This window comes from Trachymyrmex septentrionalis, unplaced genomic scaffold (genome assembly GCF_001594115.1).
Source record: "Trachymyrmex septentrionalis isolate Tsep2-gDNA-1 unplaced genomic scaffold, Tsep1.0 scaffold13, whole genome shotgun sequence".
Taxonomy (NCBI): Eukaryota; Metazoa; Arthropoda; class Insecta; order Hymenoptera; family Formicidae; genus Trachymyrmex; species Trachymyrmex septentrionalis.
The window spans coordinates 1,685,417-1,696,574 of record NW_017304438.1 but is presented as its reverse complement, the minus strand read 5'-3'; the positions used below and the strand labels follow the sequence as shown (position 1 = coordinate 1,696,574).

The following is an 11,158-nucleotide window of genomic DNA, read 5'->3' as shown; positions in this document are numbered from 1 at the left end:
GGGGGATTATTTGTTTCAGATTGATTGTGTGAATCCGATAATTTCATCGGCTCTCAATTTATTTCTGAAATATTAATTCAATTTAATTGAATGTATATTAGATAGTAGTTCAACATCTTAACACTCGGACCGGGAAGGCGCTTTGTATTTAAAGTTGTAATATTTATTATTAAAATAAAATCATATTATTTTAACAAGCTTAATATGAAATTGTTATTAGGTCATGAAGTATATTCAAGAGAAAGGTGTTGGAAAAATTATACCACACAATGCTCGAGCGATTATCCATTATGTTGGATTTTCTGAAAGCAGAGATGAACCTTTTGATTCTACTCACTGTATTGGGAAACCAATATCGTTGCGTTTAGGCAAGAGTTGTATTATACCAGGTTTAGAAATTGGTATACGTTCTATGCAAAAGAATGAAACAGCAATATTTTTGATACATCCTGATTATGCTTACAAGACTGTTGTTAGTTGTTCAGTACGTATTCCACCTAATGAGGAAGTGATCTTTGTCGTTACTTTAGTTGATTATATTGATGATGGCTGTGCACAGACAAATCAAGATCTTACCGAAGAGAAGAAATTCATTAAATATGTGTTAGAGCCTGCAAAACATAAGTTTATAATTGCTAAAGACTATTTTAATAAATTTAACTACAAACTGGCGATACAAGAGTAAGTAACTGATGTTATGAAATTTTTATGAATATGCAGTATATCTCTTAAACATGTATCTTTTTGTAGATATACAAAAATTATTGATTGTTTGGAATCAGTCAAGTTAAAAGATAATTTACAACAAGAAGTAAAAAATAAATTCCTCTCACAAGCTTACACCAATATTGGTCTTTGTTATAACATGGAAAATATGCCTACCAAAGCTTTATTAGCTTTAAGAAAAGTTACAAAACCAACAGCTAAAACCTATTATCAGTATGTACTTTTTTTTCACTGATTTAACTGCTTAAGTATAAACATATTAAATCAGAATTACAATCAATTTTTTTTCTTGTATTCTAGGTATGGAATAACTTGGTTGAAATTTGGAGAATATAATGAAGCAATGAAGAAGTTCCTGAAAGCTCAGGCGTTAGAACCGCACGATAATACTATTAAAAAAGCAATTCAGACAGTAAGTTGAAAATTTTTTTACAAAATAAGTTCGTTGTAATAATACATCCCTTTTATTTTATTTTTTAGACACGTGTGACACGGTGTGAGTATTTGAAAATAGAGATACGCTTGCGGGAAAATTGCTTCAGATTCATGGATGAAGAAGAAATGAAAGTTACTGAATTTCGAAAAGCCGCCCATGATTTGTGTGAAAAACTTATCAACAGTGATGCAGTAAGACAATATCTCCCAGAGGGTTTTTCAAAACAAGAATATGAAATTATACGTGAAGAAGCGGCTATATTAGGATTAAATATTGTTACATCCAGATATCGTAACAGATATGGCGAAGTAATTATATACCTTCAAAAGAACAAATCATAAATTACATTACTGTTGTTTAAGGTATTTATCCGAGAAATTCTATAGAATAAACTATATATTTATATAATATTAGCAAGGGTCGTACAAATTCAATAATATTAATTTATCTTAGGAAGTGTAGTTCTTAATAAAGTCCAACATATTCTTTTTGTTTATACATATTTTTATAACATACTTTTTTGTTACTGTTAATGTTTTTAAAAAATGAATGGATGGTGATAGTAGACTAACCACAGCATGGAACTGTACGACTCTTATATAGTATTTACTCAACATTTTATTCCTTTAGAGAGATTTTTCTCAGTGATAAATGTTATAAGTTTAGTTCCTGTAATGTACAATCTCGAAAACTAGTCTCATTCGACGTGTTTTTGCACGAAATGTACAAATTTTGCAAAAAGAAGCATTTTGCTCTGCAAAGCGAATGTTTGTGTTTAAAATATATTTTTGTAAAAGTTATATGTATATGTAGCTAAAGATATAACTTAAAGTATATTAATCTTTATTTTAATAATTTTAGTCGAATTAGCCCGAGATTAGTTGAATCAGATGGAATGCATTAGAAAAATGCATTTTTTTCATATTAGTTTATTATTAAAATATTATTAGGCAGTCAAATGTATGTAGTAACTAGTGTAGAATTCATTTTTTCGGTAAGTCTCTTAATTTCGTCTGTAAAAATTTGAAACTGACAAATCTAGTCTATTAGCCCTGGTCTCCCCTATATACACACAGCCTGTATATCCTAGTATTACAATTCTTTAACCGTTGATATATTACAATATTGTGCTTAGTTACTTTGACTTTAAGAGATTCTGTGATATATGCTATTACAGTATTTTGATATATGCACTGTTAGTACTGAAAATCTATACTATATATAACGTGAACTATTATAGAGTTTCAGTACTAGCAATGTATATTGGAACACAGTCAATTAACATAACGATTCGAAGTGAATTACAATATATGCCAATTAGTGCCTAAATTCTAATTAGAATTGTAAGGCTCGTGACATATTCTTGTAAAACTTGTAAGAATTTTTAAGTGCTTATATTTTTATACAATATTTTTACAGACAGTTTCTTACTAGCTATAAAATTTACAAAAAATCGTAGATATTTACGAATAATTATACGTATTATGTAAGATATATACCCATAAAATTAGGATAATAAAATTTAGTGTAAAATAATAAAATTAAGATCTGACAATAAATATTAATATTTTTTATTTATATTTTTTTATCCTAAAGATAATAAAGTTACGGATATTTACAAAAATCCTATTAAGCTCTGCCAAATATATAGGAAAAGTACAACTAAATGACTGATTTAAATTTTTAGATTTTTCTATAATAGTGCTCTGTTTAAATTAGGATGAACAAATATCGAAAGTTCTTTAATATGAAGATATAAAAGAAACATTGTGTCTAATAAAAACATTTAGAAATATTACCATGTCTCTTATTGCAACGTTCCTCATATTTCTGTTCCTAAGTAAAGTGATTTTTATATAAATAATTTCTTTGTCACAAATAACTTAGATTTACTAATGAAGGTAAATGTATCATTTATCCTTATTACTTTCCATTTCTTTTTAGATGTATCTTTTAACACAGTAGAGTTGTTACATAAACGACCATCGATTTCAAATTTTCAAGATTATCATCTCGAAGAAGGTCTCTTGGAGATCTTTTTAATTTCGACATCGATTATAGCAAACCGACGTGATTGTGCAACGATTGGCAATATAATTGATTTAGATTTTAAAGATATAAAATTATAAACTTTATACCTAGAACAATAAGGATCAATCTGTTTCTCTACGAGTGGGTGATGGTACTCAACTGAAAAATTCGCCATTTAATCCTGAATGGCCTACCAAGATTATTATTCACGAGTAGACAGAGAGCGGAAAATGTTTGGCTACACGACATTCGATGAAATTATCTTAACGTTGAGGATTATAATGTAATTTGCATAGATTGATTCGCCGGTTCAAGAAAAAAATATATTATAGATAGATATTATAGATAGACATCTGTCTAAATTTGCTCATCAGGTGAGTAAAATGCATCCTGAAGAATCCGTAGTCTGTTCTTAATTTCGAGACCGTGTCAAGCAATGTCTTAAAATACAAATACGGCTCTCATTGATTTATGACAAGCATTAGCTTAAAATCATCTCGAAGCTTTATTGAGCAACACCTATGGATTTCGCCCTTAATTTTTTGTGAAAAAAATTATTTTTTTACGGCAACTCAATAAGTTTAAGATAATCGATATTAAATATTTTATATAAAAAGAAAGTAATTCCTACATGCAAAATTTGTATTCTTGACACACATAATATAGTTTTTAATACATAATTATAGAGAAAAATTGTATGAATTATGCTCGAATTCAAGTCTAGAGCGTAACAACGTTGAACAGCACTTCATTTTATACGTTGACTACGTAAAATCACAATTAAATACTAACATATCAATATCTGTATTTTTTTATTCTTTGTGAAAGATTCCTCCATATTCTTAATAAAAATATAGAAAATTTTTAAAAATGGCAAGTATACAATATAGATTTTTGATAAGCAACTGCTTCACAAGTCTATGATTTCTTAATATAACATTTTAATTTGAAGCGACTGTATCTTTATACATATAACAGTCTCTATCGACTCTACTTGGAAATAAAATTTTTATACCCCTTTTACCTGCATCGCATCTACAAAGATAATATTTTCAGTATGGCTATCCTCTTTCTCTATCATTGTGCAATTTACATAAGATAATTTCACGACTTTATAACGGACGATTTAGCGGTAAACGTGTCAGACATATACTTTTGATTTTACATTTACCAACATTAAACAGAATTGTCAATAGAAAATTGATGTGAATTGTATTCTTTGTTGAGAGAGAGAAGTTGGGGTATCACATAGGTACAGAATTTCACTTCTGTAATAATAACAGCAGGAAGTAAGAGACAGAATGGGTGATATCGATCAGTTCTTTCAGGATTCGCATTATAACATCATTCGACTACTACTAAGCATCAGTGGTCTATGGCCTTTTCATACGCAAAACAGGCGTTACGCGATATATTTCGCTATGATGCTTATACTTGGATCTGGACTTATATTTCAGGTATATAAGATAAATGTGTATTCTTAATGTGTAGTCTTAAGACAGTATTGCAAGTGTCTACTATTATAGCTTTTATTATTTTTCTATCTTCCAAAAAAGTGAAAAATAAATGTCTTTCTTTACTTAGCTTTTCTAAAACAATTATATGTGCATAAAAATTTAAATGCACTTTACACTTTAATTATGTTATTTCCGATCTGACATTTCAATTAAAATTATTTGTTGCATATGTGCACAATGTTATAAATGATGGAAATTACAGATTTTGGGTGTTATTGAAATTTGGCATGATCCCTTCGAACTGCTTGATACCGTGCCGTCACTATTTTTTGCCGTAGTGATTATAAGTAAAACGTTCTGTACAATACATGCATTACCACAGGTATGTAAATAAAGACGACATCGCGACGTATATCGTTAAATACTAATAAATAAATAATTTACAATAAAAGTAATAGCAAATATAGAAAGTTATGTAAAATTATATCTTATATCGGTATCTTTTTTGAGCCACAGATCAAAAAGCTTCTAATAAAGATGCACGAATACTGTCTTTCCCCGAAATCGGACGAAGAAGAAAAGATACAGAATTCGCATGCGCTATATGGGAAAAAGTTAGGCTATGCTTACACGGGTGACTGATATTAGCAATAGTACAATCGAACTCAATATAATGCAGTGCAGTGTTAAATATTCAAATATACAAATTTCAGTTTCTAAATGATTTAGAAAACACTTGTCATATTACAATATCTCTTTAAAAACATTTTATGATCTACGGGATGTTTTATTCTAAATAATGTAATTGATTATTTTAAAAAAAGAATATTTCCGGGAAAAGTATTTCAGAAAAAATTTGTATGGTCTAATGGAAAAAAATAATAATAAAAAATCGGTGTTTGATTTTGACCAATTTTTTAAAGTCGCACAAAGTTTATCGCCATTAAAAAAAATAGCATTAAATGACATTTTTACGAAATATAATTTTTTTAATTGTGCATAAAAGTATTAAATTTATAATGCTTAAGGAATAGCTTGTGATGCTTAATACTATATCAAAATGTAACACATAAATTATGAAAATTTTCCTGCAATTTAGGTTTTTTACTAAGCCATACCATCCTTTATTTATTTGCACCACTATTGACAAAACTTTCTTATGTGGAATCCAACAAGACTAATGAGTTAGCAAATAAAGAGCTGAAATCCCAAACAGAATTACCTTATCGCGTTAATTACATGATTGATCTAGACACGTATTACGTTCCAATTTTCATACATTGTAGTGTATGTGACTTTATATACACAGTCTTATTATCTGTATTCGATGTTCTGTATCTAATAGTGATCGAGTACAGTTGCGGTTTGTTCGCAGCTTTGAGGTAAGTTTAGTAAATCATCATTGTTTAAATACATGATTTTTATCAAGATGAATCCAATGCAAATAAAGGAACAGTTTGTTCCTGTATTGTTGTGTGCTGTAAAACTTGTTCCCAAAATTATTCCTTTAAATTTTGTAATAATATTGAGTTTAGATCTCGGTTGGAAAGTGCGTTAGTCTCCAAATTAAGGATGACAAAGAATAAATGCTACTCAAATCTTGTCTACAGTATTCGCAGACACACAGAAACGATGCAGTGAGTACATGTTTAGACGTGTAGAGCGTTATTTTTATTGCGTGTAGGTAATAGTAACAATATAATAATAGTAATTAATATCTTTATACATTATGCTAGATTTGTTGCCATTGTGGAGTCGACATATAGCTTAGCTCTCTCTATACAGACAGGATTGACTGTATTTATTATAAGTTTTCTGGGGTATCAGGTACACCTAACGAACATTTTATTGAGACTGCAACAGTTTTTGGATATGTTCCTATCATACACATACAAATTACGTGAATGAATAAACAGTACAATTAACTGATTTAACTATCACTGACAGTATTTATTACATTAATTGATGTATTTATTATATTTTATTAATTATACATTTTGTTATCGTGTAGGTAATAAAAAATGTGCAAGAAGTTAATCGTCTTGTAAAACTCTTTGCTTATCTAAATGCAGTTTTATTTACCTTATTTTTTGTAAACTGGCAGGGTCAGAAAATCATAAATTCCAGCGAGAAAGTGTTTGAATCTGCGTATGTTTTGTATAATATTAAAAGTAACACATTTGAAAAAGTCATATTAATCTATAATAACGTAATGAAACTTTAAACAGAAGTATAAGTACATAATATAATTTTAAATAGATTTTTTGCAAAATTTGCAGATATAATTCTGAATGGTATAGTATGCCTATAGCAGCAAGAAAGCTTCTTATAATGATAATGATGAGAAGTGAAAAACCATCGGGATTGAGACTGGGTAAAATCGTTGTATTATCATATATAACTTTTAATACAGTAAGTGTAATTATTTTGTGGTATGCATACGTATAAAACGATTTTATAAAAATAAAATTTTGTTTAAGGTATTACGTATGTCATCGTCATATTTTATGCTGCTGCGGTCTCTGTAACAAAAATTTTTCACCGTAATTGATAATATATTTACGCATTATCATTCTTCTCACTCTAGTAAGCAATAGAAATGAGATTTTATAAGAACATACTTTTATAGAAACAACTGCTCCTTCCAATGCGTTTTTAAAAATAATTCAATAAAACTTTAAAATCTGAAGTGAGTAAATTTATAAATAGAACGCTCATAAAGAAATTGTTAGCTAATACCTGCGGAATTACTAGTAATGAATTTTAAGTACGATAATGTGTGACATGTGCCAGTTAAGACACTTATTAAAACAATTGTTTTACTTTATTAATATTTACTTTATTTACGAATTTATTAATGTAGCTTAAAAAGAACATATATTTAATAAAAAATTTTTAGATCGCATTTCCATATAAATAAATTTAATCCCAACTTTTCAATAATTGCAATTTAACATTTTGCGTACATCATCGCTCAACTTACTGAATTTTTTTATCACATGCTAGTTAAGACATGCTAATTAATAACGAATAATCGAAGCAGTATGCACTTGTATACGCCGATATAAGGTAAAAACGTACAACAACTCAATAAGTTTAATATTATTCGTTATAAACTTATTGAGCTGTTTAGTATATAATTTGTATATATTTTACATGAGAAGAAAATAATTTTTTTATAAGAATATTTTTATTCCTGACACACATGATAATATAAATTTCAATACAAGTTGCAGAAGCAAATTCAATAATTCATGTTCAAATCTAGACTTTTTGAACGTGATAATGCTAAAGAGTAGACTTTATATTGGCTATTAGAAAATCGTACTTAAATATGAAAATATTGGTACCTATACTTGCATTTTTATCCTTTAAGTATATTATTGTATAATAAAAGTTTTAAACAGAAAACTTTAAAAAATGGCAGTATAATAGATTTTTGATAAACTTATACATCTCGCAAGTCTATAATTTTAAAATTTGCAGATATAATACATAGTGATACGGTGCTAGTGGAGAGAAAGCTTTTTATAATGATGATAATAAGAAGTGAAAGACTATCGATATTAAAATAAGTAAAATTACTGTATTATTTTATATATATATATATATAAAATAATACAGTAATTTTACTTATTTTAATAACATATATAACTTTTAACACGATAAGTATGATTGTTTTAAAAGATATTAATGTGTGCAATAAAAAAGTAAACTAAAAATAAAATTTTGTTAAAGGTATTGCATACATCATCGTCATATTTTTTGATGCTACAATTTCTGTAACAAAAGTTTTGATCGTAACTGATGATATTTGTATTACATATTCATCACATATTCATCATATTTTAGAAATAAATAGAAATGAGGTCTTGAAAGACTGCATACACACATAGACTGCTTTATAGGATAATTTTCTTTTCAATGCCGTTTCTGTAGATAGTTAAATAAAACTGTAAGAAAGCTATTAACTTTAAAAAAAAAATTCTTGCGGAACGGAACACGTTAATCTGTTAAACAATGTATTGTGATTTTTTTACTTTATTTTTCTTGTGAATGTTCTAATTGCGCGCCAAAAATATTTAACTTTATCGACTTTACCGAATCGTCGTAGCCACTTATGACTCACGAGTCGTCATAAAAAAGAAGATGAGGGCAATTCAGTTGCTTGTAGTTGTTGTCATCAATAATAGTTTTTGCAATAGAGCTGCAGCAAGTCTCGCTCATTGCATAGAACAAAGGACAGTGAAATAAGAAAACGACGTGCGTACGACCTTAAAAAGACGATGTGTCAATCTTTACAGTAATACAATGAGCAGATCTCGTTTTTGAAGATGTTATCTTACTGCAGCGAAATTTGCCAAGTTCAAAGCGTACAGTTTACCCGCAGTTATCTTGATTGGCACGTAACTCCTCATCAGCATAATACTGATCACTTTTCTTACTCTCAGCGAAGACTGATACCATCTTCCGTTGGTTCTGAAATACCGATGTGTGTTAGACTATTATTTTATTTATAATTATTTTTAGTAAATGTGTGTAAAGCGATTCCATGTATAGATCGATTGTATCAATATCTGAACAAAGTATTGGTTAATTGTTTTCAGAAATTGTCAATGCTGAACTGTAACTAAAATGCCTCCATGACGAAGTACTTACATAAATGCAAAAGTTTTGTCAGTATAATCTGATAGTTGCTGACCCGGCCAGCTTTCGAGGAAGAGTACGGATAGCAGAGTCACCGTGAACGATACATATCGCAGAGCTTCATTTGGATCAGTCAACTTTACCACTGCCTAACTCATAAACGTAAATTCGCTTTGTTATACTCGCACGTATTGTATAGAATTACAAGTCTAAAGAAATTAATTCTAATTTTAAGCATAATAATCAGACATGATAAAAAAGACAAAATTTGTAATGGACGTCTTAATGAAAAATGACAATAAAATCGATGTTAAATTGATGATTTTGATGACGAATAAAATCGATTCGATGTTGATTTTATTATCATTTCTCATTAGGGTAAAGCTTATCAGTAATGATAATTATGATTGCACATGTGTACTTATCACTGTACTGACCTGAAATATTGTGAATGTCATGCCCATCATATTAAAACCTAGTTGAAAAAAATACGATGTCGTATTCGCAATTTCGATACGTTTAGCATACCTTCATATGCGAGAAAAATGAATAAAGTTAATAATAAAAAGATGTGCTAAAGTATTGTATAAATTTCAAAGAATAAAGAATAAGACATTGATCAATTTAGAAAGGAGATTAATTATTAAATAAAATTAATGATGTAAGTAGACAAAAATTTATCGAATTTATACACTTATTTCATTACATGCGTAAAAGAAGCAAAAATATCAAACGCATGGTATTCATTAAAAAATATAAAAACGGATACCAAATTACTGGCAACAAAAATGATAATGTAATTATCCAGAGATACTAACTCTATTATATGATTGTGCATGATGACACAATTCTTAATATATCCGTACGACATAGCCTCTTCTTTGCTCGTATACAAATTTATGTCTAAAGTATCTGCTTCAACAATCCGTGCTAGCCGATATCTAAAAAATGCTTATTGATAAACGTATCTTAAACATAGGTTGAGTCCAAGGATGTTGAAATTCGATCAAATGATGTAGATGAATAATTAATATTAAAATTTAATATCACCGCCTATTTAATATCTCTACCTACTCTGACTATGTATATATTATTTTATCTTCATGATGTGATGTATGGATGAAACGAATTCGGGTAACAAGTGTTAATAAGACACTCGATGACCAATGACAAATATTTATTCCGCAGTCACTCTCTCTTTCTCTCGCTCAACAATAATTACACGACAAAAATGTATATATATTATATATATATATATATATTTTTCTATGTATCAAAGATTTAATAAAATGTAAGAAACGTGTGACAGTATGGGATATCCAACATGAGATGAGATTAACACCGATCGGATTTCTCGCAAGCAACATGTACATGCGAGTATAACAAATACACAAGATGCGTTTTGAATGAATACTGTTCAGTCTTACGAAGTGTCATTATTGCGAAGTTACCCTAGGATCTCGCACATCCCACATTCGTGTTGAACGTGAAACACCAACATCGAGTCAATCGCTACGACGATCGTGACGAATCCGAGGGTGCCAATGTACGAATGCACCAATAACGGGTAGTAATACTTCTCGGAATCTATAAAGTATTCCGTGCGAAACATCAGGGGTTTATCGGAAATGTTGTACAACCCCATGTAGCTGACTGTATTTATTATCACTGGTACAACCAGAAAGGGAGTCATTGAACCATATAGAGAGACTGTAAATTATATATCAATTATGAATCACATGTCCCTATGGGTTTTATTAACTTTTCAGCTCAGAATATGTATGCGATATATTTTAATTTTGCTTGAAAAGTATTTATATTTTATATAAATTTTAATTTAGAATTATAATTTATTAATATA

The 11,158-nt window shown here is 28.8% G+C and overlaps 2 protein-coding genes across 2 annotated transcripts in view; one reads left to right on the top strand and one right to left on the bottom strand.

Annotated features, from left to right (window-relative positions):
* The window catches only part of LOC108756655 (inactive peptidyl-prolyl cis-trans isomerase FKBP6-like), a 2,024-nt gene extending 521 nt beyond the window's left edge, over positions 1–1,503 (top strand). The window contains exons 2-5 of the mRNA XM_018500644.1: positions 221–681; positions 751–939; positions 1,027–1,138; positions 1,207–1,503. Coding sequence (XP_018356146.1) covers positions 221–681; positions 751–939; positions 1,027–1,138; positions 1,207–1,503 — 1,059 coding nt within the window. The remainder of the gene's footprint in view (positions 1–220; positions 682–750; positions 940–1,026; positions 1,139–1,206) is intronic.
* Positions 1,504–8,829: 7,326 nt separating this feature from the next.
* LOC108756654 (odorant receptor 13a-like) overlaps positions 8,830–11,158 on the bottom strand; it is a 3,728-nt gene continuing 1,399 nt past the window's right edge. The window contains exons 4-9 of the mRNA XM_018500643.1: positions 10,749–11,007; positions 10,116–10,238; positions 9,735–9,825; positions 9,310–9,446; positions 8,997–9,129; positions 8,830–8,924 (exon numbers count right to left, since the gene is read on the bottom strand). Coding sequence (XP_018356145.1) covers positions 8,874–8,924; positions 8,997–9,129; positions 9,310–9,446; positions 9,735–9,825; positions 10,116–10,238; positions 10,749–11,007 — 794 coding nt within the window. The 3' untranslated portion in view covers positions 8,830–8,873. The remainder of the gene's footprint in view (positions 8,925–8,996; positions 9,130–9,309; positions 9,447–9,734; positions 9,826–10,115; positions 10,239–10,748; positions 11,008–11,158) is intronic.